Source organism: Corythoichthys intestinalis, chromosome 22 (assembly GCF_030265065.1).
Source record: "Corythoichthys intestinalis isolate RoL2023-P3 chromosome 22, ASM3026506v1, whole genome shotgun sequence".
NCBI lineage: Eukaryota > Metazoa > Chordata > Actinopteri > Syngnathiformes > Syngnathidae > Corythoichthys > Corythoichthys intestinalis.
The window spans coordinates 7,909,982-7,934,508 of record NC_080416.1 but is presented as its reverse complement, the minus strand read 5'-3'; the positions used below and the strand labels follow the sequence as shown (position 1 = coordinate 7,934,508).

At 36.1% G+C, this 24,527-nt stretch overlaps 1 protein-coding gene across 4 annotated transcripts in view; it reads right to left on the bottom strand.

Annotated features, from left to right (window-relative positions):
• The window catches only part of prdm1b (PR domain containing 1b, with ZNF domain), a 55,911-nt gene that overhangs the window by 13,656 nt on the left and 17,728 nt on the right, over positions 1-24,527 (bottom strand). For 3 of the 4 annotated variants that reach the window (XM_057828294.1, XM_057828295.1, XM_057828293.1), the window contains exons 4-6: positions 11,820-12,038; positions 9,784-10,083; positions 2,650-2,769 (exon numbers count right to left, since the gene is read on the bottom strand). In XM_057828294.1, the coding sequence (XP_057684277.1) occupies positions 2,650-2,769; positions 9,784-9,975 (312 nt within the window). In that variant the 5' untranslated portion in view covers positions 9,976-10,083; positions 11,820-12,038. The remainder of the gene's footprint in view (positions 1-2,649; positions 2,770-9,783; positions 10,084-11,819; positions 12,039-24,527) is intronic. The other variant, XM_057828296.1, reaches the window with a different exon arrangement.

The following is a 24,527-nucleotide window of genomic DNA, read 5'->3' as shown; positions in this document are numbered from 1 at the left end:
CAGTGTTTGGTTGAAACACTCAAGTGATGTGCTACTGCTCTCCAGTCTCCGAGCTTGCACACACGGTACGATTTGTTTGCCAGAGAGAATGTGCAATGTTGCTTTAGCCTTTAAAGGTCTGTGCTGAGTGATCATAACCCCATTAAATGTAACTCATAGCATTAGCATAACATAAGCGTTAGCATTAGGCTAATGCTAATGGCACGTGTCCTCTTTAACTCTCGGGCAACTTTTTTTTTTTCTTTTCTTTTTTTAACATACAGTTCGTAGCGTCCAGGTGGGTATAATTAATCAACTATAATGTACTGTTTTCCTTCCGAGTGTGTATTATCACCAAAGTGGACGCTACAATATGTGCTTGTCTGTCAATTTTGATTCGAAATAGTTGGAAACCTTTGTTTATTAATTTATTTATATTTTTGGGGGGAGTAAAACTTTTTAATTTTACAGACGAAAACATTTTGAGTAAATGTCGAGTAAAACTAAATTTTTCGTCAACAAAAACTAGCCGAAGACAATTTTTGAGATGACTAAAATATGACTAAGATTAGAAGTATTATCGTCCAAAAGACTAAGAACGAAAATTAAAAGGGCTACCAAAAACAACACTGAATTTGACCGGAAGTCAAAATGAATTTGGACCTATAGCACTGGGGAAAAAAAAAAAAAAAAACGTTAAAATACACCGGACGTCTATTGTTTTCAATTGCAAGCAATTCATTTTGGTTCACTTCCTTATGAATTTTGTATCACTTTCTGGTGATTTTGAAGCATTCTTTGGTCACTTCTTGTTAAATTTTTTTTTTTTTTTTGGTAGGCGCCAAAAGTAGATTATAAAACTAATGTAGTATAAACTAATCTAATGGGGCATTTACAGGTCACTTTCTGTTGATTTTGATCACAACATAGACACTATTCTAGTAGACAGTGTTGTTTTCGTCAACAATGACAATAACGAAGATATTTCGTCGACGAACATTTTTTTCATGACAATGACGAGCTAAAAACGTGGCTCGGGAGTCTCGAACACAACGAGACGAATGTCAGTTTTCTTATGACGAAACGACAACGAGAGGAAAATGCGACATTGTGTCTGTCATTTGTTCACAAATGCGTGACATTTTCATATTGTACGTGGAGTACGTCAGCTTGGATCGTGGCACTGTTTACGTCGTGTCACTCATGTGACATGTGCAGCGCCTCACTCTCCTCACTGGAGTTTAGGATGTGTTTCAAGCTCAGCTGCGTTCCAGCTCGCTTGTTTGAAAACACGGTAAGATTTGTTTTAATATCTTGGCAAGAGAATATGCAATCTTGTTTAGCCTTGAATGATCTGTGCTGGATTATCATCAGACGCTAAATGTAACTGCTAGTGTTAGCATAGCATTCGTGTTAGCATTAGCTACAGAATGGCCAGGCTAAAGCAGAGCCGCTTGGCTTCTCTGGTCAGTAAGTCAGGATGTCAAACGCTAGGACTTTTTTTTTTTTTACTTACATCGACTAAAACTAGACGAAGATGAAAACATTTTAAAATGACTAAAAAATTACTAAGACTAATACCTTAATTCCAGCACTATAAGGCGCACCTGACTATAAGCCGCCACCCACTAAATTTGGCACGTAAACAGCATTTGTTCATACATAAGCCGCACTTGACTACAGTATAAGCCGCAGCTGTCCTCACTTTATTATGGGATTTTTAAACCAAAAGATATTAACCGGTAACACTTTATTTGACAGCGGAATCATACGATTGTCATCCAAATGAAGCTTCCATTAAGCTTTAAACCAATTGGCTGCAAAGCTTCATTGCTTCAAGAAGCTTCATTTGGCCATCACTGCTCCCTTGTGGGAGACAGTCAACCTTTGCTGCCACCTGTTGTCAACACTGTTGTTGTCCAACATGCCTCCTATCATGCATTGCAGCATTACAGATGTAAATAACAATAAAAATTTATGTTTTGTGCCAATATCTTCAGTTACTGTTCCAGTTTTTTTTTTTTGCTAGTTACGGTTTTTGGTAACACTTATTTGACATTGGCGCCTTAAGACTGGTATTAGACAATCATAATTATGACATGACACTGTCATGAGCATTAATGAATGCTTAAAACAGATGTCATTTAGTGTTATCCAGTAAATTATCTCACGTTTAAATGGATGGAAAAGACAAAATAAATGGAGTTAGTGACAAAATTTGCCGGATGACACTTAATGACGACTGCCTTAAGCATTCAGTTATGTTCATGATTGTGTTATTTCATAATTATAACGGTTTTATGACAGTGTTATGACACCACTGTCAAAAAAAGTTTTACCTATTAACCCAAATAAATAAAAAAATAAGCTGCACTGGACAGCCGCAGGATTCAAAATGAAGGAAAAAAGTAGCGGCTTGTAGTTCGAAAATTATGGTAAGTATTTTCGCCCAAAAGACTAAGACTAATACAAAAATTAAAATGGCTGCCAAAAACAACACCGCTAGAAGAAAATTTAGCCAGGTGGAAAATTTTAGTCGAATTTCTTCATTGAAGAGTGTCTTCAGTGACAGAGCGATTCATCACTATATATTGTCACATTCCTATCCGAAACTAGTTTCGAGTGTTACAACATGACGTCCATCTAGCTCGCCATTTTTTTTGTGCTTACCCTCCAGAAATATTTTCTGTTGGCCTGTTTGGGGACGTTGTCTTTGGTGTAGATGTCTCCCTGCAGGGGTCCAAATCGGGTCCCCCGAGGGATATACTCTTTGCTGAACACACCACTCACCTACAAACAGATCACATGGAAAATGATGAAACATTTCTTCTGATTTCTTTCAGACTTGAGTACACTATTCATTCCTCTTGTGTGGTAACGTTTGAGGCTTCTTCACGCTGACCCAGACAGATCAAAAGGCAAATTTAAACCTCCAAGGTGGCCTACTTTGGGCACTAATGACTTCACCCAGTGAATGGATTTGCAGTCCACTTTCCCTCACCTACTAGCCCACTGATCCCTGACCTCGTCGTCACTTTAATGCGACGCCAAGTAAAACAAGCCAGGGTTAATTTATCGACTCGCATTGACATATCACGCAACCAAAAAGAAGAAAATGTATTGAAAATAGAACTTTTTTTGGAAGTATTGGGAAAAAAAGGTTTGGAAATTCAGCAGAACCATCTGGACCGGGTGCTATGTTGTTGGCATATTTTACTTTTTTACAACAATTAATCACATATTTTCCTTTAAAAAAAATTTTTTTTTACTACAATTAATCATCTTTTGCTCACAAAAATAATGAAAACAATTGTTGACATTCAATCATTCGCCAATTCAAATAGATTGGACATCTATCAACATTTAAAATAAATAAATAAATAAATAAAAATGGTTGTGTTAACAAAATAATTAATATATATTGAAATTTAAGACATTAATCCCGTTGTTATTTTTCTTTTGGCAATTTTTTTTGTAATTACTGTTTTTTATTTATTATTTTATTTTAGAATCCTGTACAAAATATGAAAAAAAAAAAACGAATATTAGCATTTTAGAATTATAGTGATTTAAAAAAAAAAAAAAAAACTAAAAGATTTACTCTGAAAACCCTTTAAAATGAATTGAATTTAAAAAAAAAATACAAACTGGATATCATAACTGTCAGCTGTGCGCTTGTGAAAACCTTTGAGACATTTGTAGTGTTTAATGGTTTTGTAAATAAATGTGACTTGACTAAAACTAAACAATAAACAAAATCCAAAAATACAACCTTGTTTTTTACGTAGAATACCAGAAATAATGACCTGAGAAGACCTTACATGACGTTTGAAAACACAACATGCCCTTATTCGTCACATGATAAGCTTGGGGTCAACCTTACGCAATCCCCCCGTTGACGCTCAACAGGCTGCCGCATTTGTGTCACACTTGGCCTCAGTGTCTTCAAGAGCTTTGTGTTCCATCTTGAAAATCAACCCCCCCAAATCCACTAACCCCCATCCGTAAACAAACTCTGCCTCTTCCTGCCATTACCAGAATCATCTTACGCAAAGATCAACTATTATAAACAACAGCACGACCTGAAAACCAAAGATTTGATGATTCTCGTGTCTTGAATTTTTATTTTAAATAAAATTCAAGCAAGAACAGGTCAGTGAGGACATGTTCAAGTGAGGTGATGAACTGGTGTGACAGCGCGTATTGTGCTAAGCCGGCGTTGCGTGGCTAACGAAGCGCTGTGCCGCCGCTGCTCAACCGCTCAGGTTGTTGGGAGGAAGGCGGAGGCCAAGCATGAGTGGGGGTGGAAGAAAACCGCAACATCTTGAGGATACCCACGCTATCATACTCGCCCCATCCCCCAATCTTTTTTTAATTTTCTATTTTTTGACAGAATTGGAAATAGCTTGTGTGCCTGCCAGGTTGAGGCCTGATGCCTGGCTGGCCAGCCTGTTCCCAACGAAAGTTAATCATCTGGTTTTAACCTAAATCCCCCCCCCACCACGCACACGCTCCGCTCCCCCTAACTGGCACTCACTGCTAAATGTCCCATCTGCCACGTGCCCGTACTTTCAGGGCACACTTCAGACTCAAGAGTGGAGATTTTTGTTCAAAATGGACTCGAGTTATAAAGTACAAATCCATTATTCAATCAGACTAGATTAATTTCTTATTGGTTGCTATTCACGGCACTAGAACGAATGTTCATTTGCTGCCAGCCCTACTCGTTCAAATAGATTGGACATCTACCAGTGACAAACTAAATTAAAATTACAGCAGAAAAATGAAAAACATCCAATGAGTGAATGGCATTGAAAGAGTTAACGGTGAATAATCATGTTTCGGAAGAAGTGAAAGTTTCTGAGGTGAGAGTTTGGTCATCATTTATTGCCCGCCGTTGACAGCAATAGATGTCAAATCGATTTGAAATGGGAGGGTGAGCTATGAATGATCATGTTTTAGCGGAAGTTTCTGAGGTGGGTGTTTATTCGCGACTCATTCCAATGTAAAAGGATTGGATGTATATTGCCGTCAATGGCACTGAAATCTGATCTTCAAAATTAAATAAAATATGTTAAATAAATTGAAAGACAAAAGTAAAATTGAATATGAAAAAAAAAATTGAAATAGGATTTATTACCATCTCCTCCCACTTCTATTATCTAGCTAATGCTGTGGAATATTAAAAAAAATAACATAAAATGTAAAAATTGAGAAAAATTAGAAGGGAAATAGAAGTAAAAAAAAAATAAAGAAAAAAAATTTACTGGCAGTCACTCAGTTTTTTTTTAAAAAATAGAAAATACAATATAATAAATTTAAAGAAAAATAAAAGAACCAATAATACAAAAATTAATGTTTATTTAAAAAAAAAAAAAAAAAAGAATGATAATAAACATTTACTGCCAACCTGTCCCAGTTTAAATGAATTGGACATCTATTTCTGTCAATGGCAGTGAAACAGGATCATTTAAAAATGAACAGTATATTAAAATACATATTGAATATATAACAAATTTAAAAAAAGAAAAGAAACATAACCATTCACTGCTAACGAGTTCAAATGAATAGGACATTCATTTCTGTCAATGGCAGTGAAATAGGATCATTTAAAGAATATACAGTATATTAAAAAATACATTAAATAAATAATACAAATTAAAAGAAAAATACAAGAATTACTGCCAGATATCCCCCATCCTAAATTCAGTCAATTGAAATTTCCAGTCTTCCTTGAAAAGCAATAAGTGAAAAACCCTGCACGTGACAATTTGCCAATCCTTTCCTAGGAAATGTAACTTACCCAGAAGTCACCCTGTCACAAACAAAAACCGCCTCACCAAATGATGGCCTAGAAATGAGCCCGGAAGAAAGTTTTACTTTCATAACAATGCGAAGAAAGGAAACAGTGCCAGTTTAAAATTACCCTTGATGGTTTACCAACAATCAAGCAAGTTACATTTGCGGAAAGGTCCAATTTCTGATCATAAAAAAGAGGAAGAGACCATTCGACGCCACCGCAAAGATTAGTTTGCATGCCATCCTTACTTTCACTGCACTAAATACGTCATTTGGCAATTTTACTTGGAGCAAAGTGCAACATTTTTTAGTAGTAGGTGAATAAGGTGTGCCAGGTTATAAAGAACGCAAACAAAGTGATAAGACTAGCTGGCAAAACTCATGATGCCACTGTATTAACTCTTTCATGCACCAATTATATAATTTACCATATAATAATATAATAAATAATATATATATATATATAGCCCTGAGAAAATATGAAACATTTATACACAATAATGACACTGAAGGGCTTGAGCGACATTCAAATTGCAATAATGCTATTAAGACACTTGTGGAAGTGACGTCAGCAGGGGCGGATCTAAAAAAATATTCTCGAAAGGGGGGCAGGAACTTTTTGAGGGTGGCAAAAATTTCTTTATGGTATTCTTTAGAGATGTCCCGATCGATCGGCATCCCGATCACGTCATTTTCAAAGTATCGGAATCGGCAAAAAAGTATCGGCCATGCCTTTTTTTAATATATACAGTATATATATTTTATAATTAAATCGTTTTCTAATTGTATTTAACGTTACAAACATAATATGTTACACTCATCCAGAGTCTTTAATTTAGGCTTAAGGCAGGGTTATCAAATTTATCCCGATAGCGGCGGTAATTATTTTTTAAAAAAATGTATCACGTTAAACTATTTAACGCAATTAATGCGTGCGCTGCACGACCCACTCACGCATTGTCGCGCTCAGTCTGTAATGGTGCCGTTTTACCTATATAGGGAGATAAAAGGCAGCGTAAAATGAGTACAGTGAATTTTGGCAGCCTTTGGAGCCTTTTTTTTAATTGGCTAAAGCCTTACAATCCCACTCCATAAAATTAGTTTTATCATGGGAAGCAATGTGGGGAAGCAAGGTAGCAATTAATCTTTTTCTTAACACCTTATGTTATTTCCCAAAGCAGAGAAGATATATCAATTGGTAGCACTACGCACAGTCATGGTTCCACTTCCCATCATGCATTTGGGCATGGCTACAGTATCATTTACTGAAAGCTCAACAAATACACTAGATGGCAATATTTAGTCACAATATACAAAGTCACAAGTCTTTCTATCCGTGGGTCCCTCTCACAGAGAGAATGTTAATAATGTAAATGCCATCTTGAGGATTTATTGTCATAATAAACAAATACAGTACTTATGTACTGTATGTTGAATGTATAAATATTCGTCCGAGTTTTATTCATTTTTTTCTTAATGCATATCCAAAATGTATATGGGGAAAAATTATCGGGAATGATTGGAATTGAATCGGGAGCAAAAAAAAAAAAAGCAATCGGATCGGGAAATATCGGGATTGGCAGATACTCAAACTAAAACGATCGGGATCGGATCGGGAGCAAAAAAACATGATCGGAACAACCCTAGTATTCTTTGGACAATAATATGATATTCTGCGGCGATTTGATTCAAAGACGTTTAATTGATTCAATACAAATTTATGAAGAAAATGAACACAATCAGTTCCAATTTACCTAAAGCAATAAAAATATCAATAAGTTTTGAGGTCAACAACAAGTATGTTGATGAAATTTTTTATTTTCAAAACTGTATTCCGAAAATAGCATCATTTTGCATTTTGATCGAATAACGTTCAATAGTGCTTAACGAATTGATCTGTTGCTCCACATGGATTAATTATCGTACCCCTAGTGTCAACATATGGCGGATGTCTATGAGTTCTAAGAGTACAGGTAGTCCCCTGGTTACAAACGAGTTCCTTTCCTACGCTAGCAACGCAACCTGAATTTCATTATAAATCGGAATTAACCCTTAAAAAACTATGCAAAAAGTTCAAAAGTATTGCATTTTGTTTAATGATAAAGGATACACTGCACTCTGATGACAGCGTTAGGTGTGGCTGGACCTTGGCCTTGGCTTCTGTGCTAAGTAGGAGACTCATCTGATATGGAAATAGGACAGCTGCTCTTTTCGTTTGGACCATATAAGGCTGTAAGATGTTTCAGCTAATATATGTTTTTACGTAATTACGTTTGCAGCTGCAGTTTGTGGAGTTACATGTGAGCAATTTGCTATGAACACACACACAATTGTACACAAGTTAGCATTCGTAGCATTTAAGCTAGCGGATTTTTCGCTGGGCAAATTAGGCTAATTTAAGCTACTAAATTTACATTTTGATCAGACAATCAGCAAGTGTTTTGTGTCAGGTGTTTTAGTGTTAAAATGTGTGTCGCTTTGAACATAATAGTACATATGTGTGCTACAGCTTTACGAATTGTCAAAAGTGAAGGAAGGAAAAAGCTTCAAAAATCACAATTGTCAGTCAAGTTGAACAACTTCACGTTCGGTGAGGGCAGAACACGTCAAATTAGTAAAGTTAAAAATAAGATACTGTGTAGTACAATAAGGCAGGGGTCCCCAACCTATTCCACTAAGGCACACTGTGGGTGCAGGATTTCATTCTTACCAAACAAGATGACAACACTTTTTCCCCAATCTGGTGTTTTACAAGTGCAATCAGTTGATTGCAGTCAGGTGTGGCTTGTTTTAGCAGAAGCCTCATTGGTTCAACTGTCTCTGCTGGATCGGCTGGAACAAAAACCAGGACCCACAGTGTGCCTTGAGGACTGGGTTGAAAACCCCTGCAATAAGGTACTGTTTAAAAACAAAATGACTGGAGACAATGGCGGAGGAGACGCCGTTGTCGTAAAGTCGAAATCGCGTAGGTCGAGTACGTCGTAACCCGAGGATTACCTGTATTCGTAAGTAGATGAAACAAAAAGGCAATGTGACATTTTCAAAGTGATGTACAGAAATTTAGCTTCATATTTTTTTGATATTTTATATATATATTAAGTAGGGCTGTCAAAATTATCGCGTTAACGGCCGGTAATTAATTTTTTAAATTAATCATGTTAAAATATTTGACGCATTTAACGCACATGCCCCGCTCAAACAGATTAAAATGACAGCACAGTGTCATGTCCACTTGTTACTTGTGTTTTTTGGTGTTTTGTTGCCCTCTGCTGGCGCTTGGGTGCGACTGATTTTATGGGTTTCAGCACAATGACCATTGTGTAATTATTGACATCAACAATGGCGAGCTACTAGTTTATTTTTTTGATTGAAAATTTTACACATTTAAACGAAAACATTAAGAGGGGTTTTAAAATAAAATTTCTATAACTCTTACTAACATTTATCTTTTAAGAACTACACGTCTTTATATTCATGGATCGCTTTAACAGAATGTTAATAATGTTAATGCCATCTTGTTGATTTATTGTTATAATAAACAAATACAGTACTTGTGTACAGTATGTTGAATTTATATATCCGTCTTGTGTCTTTCCAGTCCAACAATAATTTACAGAAAAATATGGCATATCTTATAGATGAATTATATGATTAAAGATTATTCCGATTAATTTTTGAGCTGTGATTAACTCGATTAAAAATTCTGATCGTTTGACAGCCCTAATATTAAGTTATAAATTTTCAACAGTGCCGACTGGGGTGGCAGTTGCCCCCGCGTGCCAGCCTAGTGAATCCGCCCCTGGACATGAGCACAATCGCATTTTACTTTTGGAACAATAGTTTTTGTTCGCTCCAGAATATAAACACAAAACATCAACTGGGCTAGAAGTGAATGAGTTAATCTAATGCCAACTTCCGAACAGCGGTAGCCACCGAAGTGACCACTGTCCTTAAAGTGTTAAAGAGCAATACATTTTTTTTTGCTTGAACCAAAATTGCTCTCACCTCGTTGTCTTTGTTGTGCTCGAACGCTAGATTGCGTGGAATAGATGTCATGGCTTTGGGCAGGTTAAAACTCAGGTTGGACACCTGATCCGGCACGATGTAGGTACAGTTGAGAGCGAAGTCAACTTCCCTCCAAGTACTCATGTCTCCCTGTGTACTATCACCCTTCATTTTTGGGGGATGCCGTGACATACACTGCAGGTGATGGAAGTGCTTCGGTTCGCTTTGGTATTGAGAAAAGCTTTGGTTTGCTTGGACTGGAGTCCCGCAGTCTTAGGTTTGTTGGTTAAAGCTCAGGTTCTGGAAAAGTTGGATGTAGAAGAAAAAACATTAAGGAATTAAAGACCAAAAAAAAAAAACTACTTGAATGTTACAACATTTCGTAGCACAATTTTACATAACGCAGCACAGTTTACAAAGGTGTTAAGTGTCAACTTTTGAATAGGTGTCCACAGTAGTGGCCACTTTACCTGAAACGGTTAAAATTCGAGTTGTCCGATAAATACTTTTTAACTGATATCCCGATATTGTCCATCTCCAAAAATCTGACATTGATATCAAACAAATACTGACATATGCTATCGAGGACTTAACATATTATGGCTAATTGTATTGTGATGCCCCACTGGATATTAATGATAATGATTTAATAATGATAAATGTAACAACTTCAGCATTTTCCAAATAAATATTCTGTGAAAACTAACAGAACACTTGGCCCCTTGGCTAATTGTATTGTGATACCCAATTATTTGCTTAAATAAAGATAATGCTCACATAACAAATCCCAAGCATCTTAGTTTGGAGACATCTAATGGTCAATAAGCATAACTGTTGTGATAAGCTGTGACCAGCCTTTGTAGAAAGGCAAAAAACAACAGGCAAATGGGTTCAAAACTGATCATGAAAAACCGATGTGAATATTAACCGACATCATTTTAAAATGCTTTTATCGACTCTGGTTAAAATTTAAGTCCTGACATAAAATCAATGGCTTTTTGAGTTATTTGATCAAGATGAGTACCGTAATTTTCAGAATAAAAGCCGCTACTTTTCCCCCTCATTTGGAATCCTGCAGCTTATAGTCCAGTGCGGCTTATTTGTTAATTTATTTGAGTTATGTAATGGATAACGCTAAATGCCATCTGTCATAAGCATTCATTACCGCTCATGGCAGTGTCATGTCATAATTATGATAGTCTTATGACAGTATTATGGTGCCACCGTCAAATAAAGTGTTACCTAATACCATATCTAGCAATGAAACAACGAAAACAATGAAATGAAACAACTGGAACAGTAACTGAAGAAATAATTAGCACAGAACATGAATGTTGTTATTTACATAACCTCTAATAGTCTGAAAATTGCAGTAAGTTAAAGACTGTTTAAGAGAAGATATTACTTTTTAAGTCCCTGCACAAAACCTGGTAATAAATACATTTGCATAACAAAATGACCAAAAATTAGTCAGTCAAAAACCAAAAATGCTTATTTTTCAAGTATTTTCAGGGTAAATGGTCACAGATAAACAACAACAAACCGTATAACCCATCAGGAGAAATTCAATGCTTTTTTAAGACAGTTTACCAAATTTAGTTAACGCAAGACTTTTAAAAGTATTAATTTCATTAAAAGATTCCCTAAGAAAATGACAAAAAATAAGACCAGAGTGCTTATTTTAAGTATATTTTTAGAAGTACATAGTTAATTCAACTCATTGCCCGCCATTGACAGTCCTCTATCAGCCTTTCCAGTTTAAATGGATTGGACTTCTACTAGTGACAAATTTAAAGAGTTTTAATTCACTTATCAAGGGACACAATTGGATGTCCAACATCATCAATGACGCCGAAATAATTAAAAACACACTATATAACCTAAAATATATTGTCCAAATTTGTGGACATTTGGTCAAAAGCACGGAAAAATATCTGAATCTCAATTAGTAACTTTAACAATTATTTCATTATATCCATAATTCTATCTTTTTTCACATAAATCAAAATGAAGCAGAAGACAAACTCAAATCTTACTTCTTCACATTCATTCAGCTGTTGGCTCCTCATTTCTTTGGTTAGACCATCCCGTCCACGCTTCTTCTGACCTCAATCGCTCTCCTCTCTCGTTTAGTTCCTCTCTTCCCACTCTCGCCCGAAACTCTTGAGCCCGCAGAGCGCCAAGCGGTTTTTAGCTTTCCGGCCCGACCAATGACCATCGGCCGCGGTCACGTGACGGAAGCATCTGACACACAACTGTTGGTTCGGGGCAACAACACGGGTGACGTTGCATACTCGGTCAAGCAAGTGTCTGTTGTGATGTATGCTTATGCGCACACGCACACACAAAGAAGAGATGATGAGATGATAATGAATGAATAAAGGAGGAGCAGATGGCCGGCCTGTTGCCACTGGAAAACACACTCCAAGAATTTTGCTCGATTTGCCACTTAATGAGCAATCTGCTGCCACTGTATCTCCTTGACCTACATCTTGCTGAAGAGCAACTTTAACCCTTTATAGAGCAAGTGACTATTTTTTTGGTCATTTAAAAATTTCAAGATAATTAATTATTATTAAATAATTATGTTTTTTCCTCATTAAAAAAAAATAATACCTACATTTATAAGTTAATAAACTCAATGAAACTACAACAAAAACAAGAAAATTGCAAGAAATTGCTCGAGGATGCTTTGCTCTGCTCATTGGTAAACACCCTCGGGTCACTTTCTGGTTTTTGCGGCATTTCCATGTTATTTCCTCTAGTGCTGCAACAATTAATCGATTAACTCGAGTAATTTGATTAGAAAAAAGATACAAATTAAATTTTGCTGCTTCGAGTATTCGTTGTAATGGTTTGTTTTGAAAGTGTTTGCATTTAGTTGTATTGATTTGGGTGGATACACTGCCCTCTGGTGGCAACAGGAAATATGACATAACTCATTTCACATGGCTGAATCCAGCTGCTCTCTGTTAAGACTAACATAGGCTAAAATTTTGTTTGAGCTTATGTGTTTTATTGCATTCGTTATGTAGTTTATAGGTATATTTAGCTGCTTTTTTTGCAGGGGGGGTGGTGGTGGTATGTGTTTGAGCCATTTAATAAAAAAAAAAAAAAAAAACAACAACAAAAAAACAACACGTGAGCATTTATAGCATTTAAGCTAGCGGACTTTTGCTATGTAAGTAAGCCAATTGTTCATTTGTTGTACTTAGAGCCTCATTTATTTCTTTTTTTTTTTTTTTTGTAATACCGTTTGACGCTCAGCTCAGGTCATTTGTATGTTCCTTACCCGATTACTCGATTATTCGAACTAACTGGGTCACTGATTGATTGACTACTAAAATAATCGATAGCTGCATTCCTAATTTCCTTTTTGATTTTAGGCAATTACTGTGTGATACTCTGTTAATTTTTGTCAGTTGCTGTTTTTTGGGGCATTTAAAGGTCACTTCCTGTTGAGTTTAGGGCTTTTCTAGGTCACTTCCTGAAGATTTGGAGGCATTTCAGGGTCATTTCCTTTTGATTTTAGGAAATTTCTGGGTGATATCCTGTTGATTTTGGTCACTTGCTGTATTTGTTTTGGTCAATTCCAGTTAATTATGAGACAGTTTTGTGTCACTTCCGATTAGTTTTGAGTAGAGTTGTCCGATATTATCGGACAGTCGGTAATATCGGCCGATAAAAGCAGTTTAAAATGATATCAGATAATATCCACATCAGTTTTGGGACAATATGCATATTGCTTTCAAAGTGAATGTGTGAAGCCTTCTGCCTTTGTACAAGGGCTGGCTACAGCTTAGCACAGCAGCTATGCGTATTGACCATTAGATGTCTCCAAACTAAGATGCTTGTGATTGGATAAGTGAGTGTTGAGTGAGTTAAGTGAGTAGTGCAATATAGGCACTTTTACCATAACATGAGTCGAAGGTGTTCTGTTATTTTTCACAGAATGTTTATTTGGAAAAACATTAAAGTTGTTACATTTATCATTATTAAAGCATCCACGTTAAGTCCACGACTGCATAAATCAGTATCGTTCTGATATCCAAATCAGATTTTTGGAGTTGGACAGTATCGGTTATGGTTAAAAATCATTGGACAACTCTAGTTTTGAGTCGAAACTGGTTAACCTTCTATTGATTTTAGGCCATTTCTATAAGAAATAAACTCAGTCAAGGCATCCAATGACACAAGTTTACTGATTCATTTTTTGAATTCGTAGTATTTAAATGAGTGAGTGCGTTAACCCTCTCAGTCCAAATGGCTTGGGCGTCGATTGCTGTTAATGGGTACTTTAAATAAAACTTCATTTTCTCTTACTGACTGCCAAAACAAATATTAACTAAATGGGTAGAAATATTTGTAAACGCTTATATTTCTGTGTAAAAATATCGATTTTCAAGCAAGGTTTAAATCATTTCTCACATATGGTACGGAATAGAAATGCTAAATTTTGCTTAAAAATGACACTGCGCTCATGTTTGTTTTTTTGCAGAGTTGTCTACAAGTTTGTGCTACTTTCTCGTGCTTAAATGAAGATGTGGGGCAGGTCAACTAAGTGCAGAGGAAAGAGAATTAGAGAGCAGTCTGCTGAGAATCCCGGTTACTTTTAGGCACGCAAACCTGGAAGCTATAAATAGATAAGAAAGTAATGCAAAGATTTTAAAATGTCATGTTTTTGATAGTTTAAAATAGTAATACATTAATAATAGAACAGTAATAACAATAAGATACATGTATACAATAAATAATAATATTAGTAATATAGTAACACATTAAGGGTGGGCAATATGACCAAAAATGAAAATCTGATTTTTTAATTTTTTTTAAATATATCACAAATTTTATTCATGACTTTGTTTTGATTTAAAATTTTTTTTTTTATTTTTTTTTTACAGAACTAGATAAAAAAAGACTAAGAAAGTGTGAAAGAATTTTCTTAAATCAAAAAAAAAAAAAAAAAAATTGTGATACAAAATTAAGAATTATAGAAGTGGAAAACCTTTGTTTTGAATTGAATATTTATTATTCTCCCCCAAAATGGCATCTGTCATAAGCATTTATTACTGCTCATGGCAGTGTTATGTCATAATTATGATCGTCTTATGACAGTGTGATGATGCGACTGTCAAATAAAGTGTTACCAAATTCCATAACTAGCAATTATTGAAACAACTACAACAGTAACTGAAGAAATATTTAGCACAGAACATAAATTTTGATTTGTTATTTAAATCTGTAGCGCTGCAATGCATTCTAGGAGGCATGCTGGATGACAATAGTGTTGACAGCAGATGGCAGCAGAGGTTGACTGTCTCCCCCAAGGAAATAGTGATGGCCAAATGAAGCTTCTTGAAGCAATGAAGCTTTGCAGCCAATCGGTACAAAGCTTTATGGTGGTTCATTTGGTCTTATGACAGTCCTATGATGCCGCTTTCAAATAAAGTGTTACCGGTTACAATCTTTTGTTGTAAATAATCCATAATACATTGAGGACCGCTACAGCTTATAGTCCAGTGCGGCATCTCTATTAGAGGTGCACGGTAATTATCGGTCTGATAATTATATATCGGTAATATTTTTGGCACGGTGTCGGATTGGGATGTGAGCGTTTGTTTCCACTCCTGTTTTGCCAGTATGCAAAGTTTTGTTAGTGTTCTACAGGCCGTATTTTTCCTTCAATTAGATATAAACTTTACTATGGCAATTAGCAAATTTTGCATTTTACAGTGTTAGGTTTACAAGTTCTTGAGAGGCCTTTTGGTTATTGATAGGCTTGCTGTTCTCTAATTGCCACGTTAAGAAAGTTGTTTCATGGACCAAGACGACAAAAGTCTCCTCTCCTGTTGCACAAAATGTTTTATCTGCTGACAAAGCACAATACATATTGGGTTTATGTTTTTTTAGATCAGTTCTCATTGTTCAGGGGAACACATCGTCATTGATATTGACTGATTGATTTATGATTGACTCAAATTATATTTATTTGAAGAAATTAATATGGCCACTTTTTTTAAGTCAAAACTGTTCATGTCTTTGTTTATTTCATGATAATAATGTTCATGTCATCATGAAAATTCTGGTTTGGTCAAAGGCAAATCTATGCTAAATCAACCACTAGATTTTTGACCTACAGGTGTTTAAAAACTCAGGTAAATATACATTGAAAAATTATAGACATATTATCGGTTATCGTATCGGTATCGGCCTTGGGGAGCAAGAAATTAGCGATATCGGCGTCAAAAAATGGATATCGTGCACCCCTATTATCTATGAACATATGTCGTTTTCGTGTTAGGTGTGCCTTATAGTGTGAAAATTACGGTAATTCATTATGAAAACCAATACATTAAACATTAATTAACAAATTAATACAAAAAAAGGCATGGATCTATGAATAGGAAATCTGAAATTTGATCATTATAAATGACGGAAAGCCCAAAACAAAATTTGCTTAAATATATTCTGTTAAATACGTGTTAAGCAACCACAAATTATTACTGTTCAGGCATAAAAGAAAAAAAAATCCAACCAATTAACCAAAAATCTACGTGTAATTACAATTACTAGCACTACTACTAAGAATATTAACCAAACAGAATCTTGGACTCCAAATTCCGAATCCATTCAAAAACAATATTGTTATGAAATCACTCGATTTTAAAGTTCAAGACGTACCCCACCCTTCTCGTCTTAACTGAGATAGAAAATTGGCCGCCATATGGCCAGAATGCTTATTTGAAAAGCGGAGTGTGTCTTGGGGGATGGAGCCCCGCGTGTGCGCGTTTTCCCGTGCACGTGCAGGTCTTTCACTGGCGCGAGCCCGACTGGGCTAATTTCTCTAATTTGCAGACAGTCTAGGCTCAGGCTCAGAAGCTCAAGTCTCCAAAGGAGTGGCGAGTTGGCGCGGGTAGATCTTATTATATCTGGCACACGGTGCTTTCCAGACACACTTTTCGAGCGAGAGGAAACTCTTGTTGGGTAACAGAGGAAGGGGAAAGAGGGGGGGTTGGATCGAAGTCCAGACGAGATGAAGGGATAAAGTGAAGAAAAGACCTTAGGTCAGCTACACTGAAGCTGTCTGAGACCAGGAAAATTAGACAAAGGGATGTGACCTGACACTTTAAAGGTGCCATTACAAGAGCAGAGAAAGTTAAAAAGCCAGTTATAGACTCAAAGGGGAACATATCTCCAATATTTGGCCGCTACAATAATTCAAATGTTGGATTTTCTTTTATTGTAGTTCCTTTTAATTTCCATTAGTAACTGGGTAAAAAAAAAAAAAAAAGGCCGCAGTGAGATTAATTAGGGTAGCATTCCATTTCGGTCAAAAGATGTAATAGGGCCTACTATTGTTGAGCAACAAGTTACAGTAGCATCATTAGACTGTCATAAAACCGTCATAATTATGACATGACACCATCATGGGCAGTACAGAATGCTTATGACAGATGTCACTAATGTCATCCGGAAAATTATGTCACTAACTGCATTTATGTCCAGCTCGGAATTTTTTTTACATCCATTCAAAAGTTAGATAATTTGCCGGATGACACTAAATTACATCTTTTATAAGTAGAAATGTCCCAGTCGATTGGCCGATCGATCGGGTCCAATCCTGTCATTTTCAAAGTATCGGAATCGGCAAAACAATATCGGCCATGCCTTTTTTTAATATATATATATTTTAAATTAAATCGTTTTCTAATTGTATTTAACGTTACAGACATAATATGTTACACTCATCCAGAGTCTTTAGTTGAAGCTTAAGGTAGGGTTATTAAATTTATCCTGATAACGGCGGTAATTAATTTAAAAAAAAATGTATCACGTTAAAATATTTAACGCAATTAATGCATGCGCTGCACAACCCACTCACGCATTGTCGCGCTCAATCTGTAATGGCGCCGTTTTACCTATATAGAGAGATAAAAGGCAGCGTAAAATGAGTAGAGTGAATTTTGGCAGTCTTTGGAGCCTTTTTTAATTGGCTAAAGCCTTACAATCCCTCTCCCTACGGTTAGAAATATCATGGGAAGCAATGTGGGAAAGCAAAGTAGCAATTGATCTTTTTCTTAACACCTTATGGTATTTCCCAACGCAGAGAAGATATATTAATTGGTAGCACTACGCACAGTCATGGTTCCACTTCTCATCATGCATTTGGGCATGGCTACAGTATCATTTACTGAAAGCTCAACAAATACACTAGATGGCAATATTTAGTCACAATATACCAAGTCACCAGTCTTTCTATCCGTGGATCCGTCTCACAGAAAGAATGTTAATAATGTAAATGCCATCTTGAGGATTTATTGTCGTAATAAACAAATACAGTACTTATGTATTGTATGTTGAATGTATATATTCGTCCGAGTTTTATTCATTTTTTTCTTAATGCATTGCCAAAATGTATATGATCGGGAAAATTTATCGGGATTGATTGGAATTGAATCGGGAGCAAAAAAAAGCAATCGGATCGGGAAATATCGGGATCGGCAGATACTCAAACTAAAACGATCGGGATAAATAAAAATATGATCGGAACAATCCTAGTTATAAGCATTCATTAATGCTCATGACAGTGTCATGTCCGTATTATGATTGTTTTATGACAGTCGTAAGGCACAACTGTAAAATAAGTGTTACCAAATACAATAACTAGCAATTAATGAAACAACTGGAACAGTAACTGAAGAAATAATGAGCACAGAAGATGAATTTACATTATTTACATCTGTAGTGCTGCAATGTATGCTAGGAGGCATGTTAGACAACAACAGTGTTGACAGCAGGTGGGAGCAGAGGTTGACTGGGAGCAGTGATGGCCAAATGAAGCTTTGCAGCCGATTGGTTCAAGCTTCATGGTTTTTCATTAAGTGTTACCAGTTAATATCTTTTGGTGTAAATATCCCATAATAAAATGAGGACAGCTGCAGCTTATACTCCAGTGCGGCTTATCTATGAACAAATGTTTTTTTCATGTCAAATTTGGTGGGTGGCGGCTTATAGCCAGGTGCACCTTATGGTTCGAAAATTACGGGAATTTAATTTGTTATGTTTAATCATTAGAAGATAGATTTCAATCATTTAAAGATAAAATAGCGCTGCAGAGTTATGGCATTATCATGTATCATGTTAGAAATTATGTCAATTTTTGTACTGCAGTAATTTTCAACAAACAATGTATAAATTTACATTAGTGATGTAACGGTGCATGGTTCATTACGGGTTTGGTAAAAAAAGAAAACAAAAAAGCTCAACATTTGAAAGTTTGTTCTACTGACTAAAACTAAAGAACAGTTAACATTAAAGAAAACATCAAACTTGCGAATTTGTGTTTTTTTTCTTCTTCTAACATTCATTAGTTCACAGTTTATGTATTTTCCGCACAATAAGGTGCATTGGTGCACCTTCAATGAATGGTCTATTTTTAAAACAAATTTCATATGTAGGGCCCTAGGGCCCACTGCATTATAAGGCGCAATAGTAGTAGTAGCAGTAGTAGTAGTAGTTGGGTTTGCGTTATGCATCCACTAGATCAGGGGTGTCCAAACCTTTTGCTCAGGGGGCCAGATTTGTTGTGGTAAAAATGCGGGGGGCCGACCTTGGCTGACAACCTTTACATAGAACAATATATTTCAGCAAATATTAGCAAGCCATTCTGTGTGTCACATTTGCCTCATTATCATAATTAATTACCGTATTGGCCCTAATATAAAACGGTGTTTTTTGCATTGAAATGAGACTGAAAAAGTGGGGGTCGTCTTATATTTGCGGTCTAGACGTAATACCCATTCACGACGCTAGATGGCGCCCGATTTTATTGAAGCGATGTTCTGTCATGACAGATCTCAGCTACTCTCAAATTTAACCAGTTTGCATTATTTTATTGCAATGTTTTTCCTTACAGATTTGTTTCAAGACTACAGATACAGTACGACTTCACTTTGATGGTTAATGCAGTTATTGCAATTTTGTTGTTTTATCACAATAGATTGGTTTATTTACATTTCAAAAACCAGAAGCCATTCATTTACGAATGTGATTGCACTTTAGTTTACATATTTAAATGTTCAGATATTAAGATTTGAATGAGGCAAAATAACTTGCTTTTTCTCTCAAATATATTGTTATCATTTGTTTCAGATGTACTGTATTTATTTTCTGTATAAAAATTAATTTGGTGTTCAAAAAGTTTTTATTCAAACTTGAGTCTTGAAAAAGAGGGGGTCGTCTTATAATCAGGGCCGTCTTATAATCGGGCTAGTACGGTAATAATTTTAACAATCTCGCAACTAGCCTTGTGGCATTCTCTTTCGACTCTTGGGCTCTTGCGAAATACTGCTGCTGTGAAATTAAACTAGCTTCAAGTTGCTTCAATTTCTCGCTGCCTGTAATGTTGTCGTACAGGTCAGCGTGTCTTGTTTGGTAATATCGCCTCACATTGAACTCTTTAAAAACAGCGACTGTCTCTTTGCAAATGAGGCAGACACGGTTGTTGCGTATTTTAGTGAAGAAATAGTCCAATTTCCACCTATCCTTGAAGCGTCGGCCGTCGCAGTCAACTTTTTTTGTTGATTGTCGCCATTTTAGAAAATTGGGAGGTAAGGGTCACACGGGGTAATGTTGCTTAGAGTGCTACTGCCTTTTAGTGGGTAAATGAGGAGCAGCATTTAGTGTGTAAGCTACTTCATATGCTGGTGGCAGTACTGATGACCAATTTATTAAGTCTGTGTGCGAGCCAGATGTTATTGATTTTATGACAGAGACTGGGGGCCGGATGAAATTTGACCACGGGCCGTATTTGGCCCCCGGGCCGGACTTTGGACATGTCAGCACTAGATGGATCCTTGCAAAAGCGAAGGTCATGCCATGTTTAGCCAATACTGATCCATATATAAGGTGCATTGGATTATAAGGCGCACTGTCGGCTTTTGAGAAAATGGAAGGCATATAGGCGCGCCTTATAGTGAGTAAAAAATGTGTTTTCAGTCTAAACAAATGTCTATTAAATTAATGAATAATATACATACTAGGGCTGCAGCTATCCAATATTTTAGTAATCGAGTAATCGACTGAAAATTCTATCGATTAATCGAGCAATCGGATAAAACAAATATATTTTTAGGTGAAGAGCAATTATACATATACATGAGAAAACAAGACATTTTATCATTTTCAGTCAATCAATGTCTTTTTTTATGTATATTGTTGAAAACAGCCAACAATTGCATCTCAGATGTAACTAGAATAAAAAAAAAAAGACTAATTCACTGCTTTCACTCAAAAAAGCTTTAGATTAAAAAAATATATATATATATACCTAAAAATGCTTTTACGCTTGATAACACACATCACTTAAAACTTTTTCCCCCCACGTTTTCAATTGAATTTCTATTTGTGTCAAGCCATTTTTAAGTTCTAGTTAAGTTTTAAGTTAGTCTAAACTGTAAGTCCTGATAGGATTTTGAATTTTTGCAGTGTTCAAAATAAATGTATGATACAGGCTGTATTGGAGCACATTAGGGACCAGTGCTACTGCTACTTGGTGTTTTATCCAGCATTGACTACTGAGCTAAAATTGATAGTTAGCATTATTGAGTTTTTATTTGACACCCTCATCACTCCACAACGCTATGTTATGTTCAAGCCTGTATGTAAGACACGTTAGCCACGCATCGAAAGTGGTCTTAATTAATAGAAACCTAGCCCTCCGCAGGGCTAACGTTACGTGAGCTAGTCGTGACAGTAACGTTAATCTTATATATTAGCGCTTAGCGCTCTACTGCTTTAAGATGGCGGCTGTTTGCTAACGCTGCCCAGACGTGGCCTAGTCTGTCAATTCGCATCTAGTTCAACATACATGTGATCTCTATGAGACTCATCAGACGCTACCGGCAACTAACGTAGCATGTGCAGGCTAGTATTTAGCAACGTCGGCGTCGTTTGTAGCGGCTGTCTGCTGCAGTAAGTTTTTGTTTTTGCTTCTTCCTCTACGCACGTTACATCAGCGCGTTGTCCCGCATTAAAAGTAGTCCGAGCAAAACGTGATGCTTAGAGCTGTCAAAATAAACGATTACTCGAGGTGAATAAAATTACTCGGATCAGTTTTTAAACTCGAGTTACTCGAGTTGCTCGAGGATTCGTTTCAGCTCTAATACATACATAACATTTCTATATATTATAATATATAGTATAAAAAAGATATAATAAAAATATTAAATAATAATTTATGTTTTTGGGATCGTATGTGATATAAAGCACTCTGAGTTTCCTAGTGTTGAATTGCTCGATACAAATAAATTTGCCTCGTTAATATGAAATCAATGGATTTTAGGGGAAAAAAATACAGTTAAAAATGCTCTAACTCATTCGCTGCCCACAGACGTCTATCGCTGTCAGTGGCACGGAAACATGATCATTCACTGTCAATTCCATAATTTTAATCTTGGCAAGAAAACAATAAGAATAATCCATTGTGTTGTGTAGATTAATCATGATCCATGACAAAAACTTGTAAAGAAGTCACTTTAATGGTCCATAGCATTTACCCCTTGCACTCCCAGATCTCACGCAATACTTTATAAATCGAGATTAATATAGATTAGTTAAAAAGAAAGTAATCAAGTCATTTTAATCATCTGTTAGTGACTCCCAAATCATCACATGAATTACTCGATTAATTGCCGTTAATCTAGATTAGTCACAAAAAATTGTAATCAAGTCTTTTTAATGGTGTATCATTTACTGTTCAGACTTCCCAGTTCAAATAGGTTGGCAGTCCATCGTCACCAATGGCTTAAATGATGAATTTTGCTCTGTTGTTCCGTTTTTATTTTCGTTCTTGGTAACGAAAGTAAAAATAAATTGCTAAAGGAAGAAATGCAACTTATTTTCTTGTGATTTGTCCACCTCCTGGTTTAATGCCCACATCATTGTGACATTGTTGTTTTTACACTTTGGTCATGAGGTCCGTGTCTTGATAAACAGTAAAAGCCGAGCGGTTGATCTTAACAAAAAAAAAAAAAAAAAAAGAGGATTATATACGATTGATGCATTGTTACTGTGACAGTCACTTTTCAAACATCTTGTTGTTTACTGACTGGTCAGCCTAGTTTTAACCACAGGGATTATCTGTAAACCTTAAATATGTAAGATGGCATTATGACTTTGGTTGTTTTCCTAGAAGCATCTGTGTTTTATCAGGCTTTTTTATCTTAATGGGTCAACTATAAATCCTTAAGTCGAGATACAGTGTATTGTCGATTCTTGTTAAAACGGAAGATTAATTGAAGTACATTTATACAATGTAAAAGATAGCGAGTCTGCTCTGTTTGTCAAATGAAGCGTGAAAAAAACATGGGATCTTCAGGTCAAAAGGTTAAACGTATACTGTACAATCTAGCCATCATTTGAAACACAAATTTGATCTGATACTCCAGAACTGATGGGGAATGTGTTGTGCAGTTTTTGAAATGACATCAAAAGATCTTACAAAAAATCTTACAGTATCAATTTTCGTATTGTTGTTTTTATTTTTGTGTGGGTGGATTTTAGAGCAGGGCGGTAAACCGAAAATTTCCCGTTACCGAAATTCTTCACGATGACCGACGTAATTTTGACCATGTCGGTAAATTCGGTAATTTAATAAAACAAGAAAATATAGTCTTTTCATCCCGCTTTGACTGTGTTGTTCGGCTATGTTCATTCCCCTTTAAGAAAGCAGTCAGTGTGCTTACGTATGGAGTCACGTGGTTTTCAGGAAGCCAAACAAACAAAAGCCCGGTAGGTTAACGCTAGCGGCTAACGCTACAAGCAAACGTGATGGAGTCGGGCTTAAGAGAGCTTCGCCAAATTTTCACCCGACATTAAACTCTTGGCGGGTTCCAGACGGGCTTTCACCCACTGTCTTCCCTGGTTCTCACGATTTCAGGAGAGGATGCGTTCAGTGCTTTCTCCTGGTAGCCAAGCCACAGGCTAACGCTAGCTGCTAACGCTACAAATGAACGTGATGGAGTCGAATAGCCGCTCCAACCTTGTCGAAATGAACGTGATGGAGTCGAATAGCCACTCCAACCTTGTCGAAACGGCTGAAATTAATGAGTGGACTGGGCACGGACTTCATCTAGCAATCATTATGTCGCGTTATTTGTTATCTCTGTGTGATTTCTCTGAAAGCTTTCATGATGGTAAAGCACTCAGCATAAAGTATAATCAAACAGTGAAGCCTATATATAATAAGACAGTTTAATGGCCACAGCTATTTTTCTGTATGTGTTTGCTTTATTCTGCCATCATAAAATCTTAAATGTTTCATTGGCATCAGAGCAATACAGCTTTAATCTAGCTGTGTCTGTGTGGGGGTGCATGTATTAAAAAATGTTCTGGAAAAAAAAAACTGAAACCTTGACGTAAACACTTGTGTTGAATAATTATGTCACAGCAGCCATTACCAATAAGTTGTCTGAAGTGTACTGTTAAAGCTGCAAGTCATTTGTGTTACAATGACATGTTTGCACAGTCATCAGATTGATTTTTATAGTGTTGTACATTTTTCAAGTCATTCAAGCTGTTATAAATGTTCACACTAGAATTCTTATTGTTTACAATATTTTTTTTATACTTAATGTTTAGACTGCATGTGCAATTGTTAAATTGAAAGCTGGTAAATTAACGAGAAACGGTTAATTTATATTCCATGCATTGATTCAAATTTTTAAATTACAGAACAGTCCGCT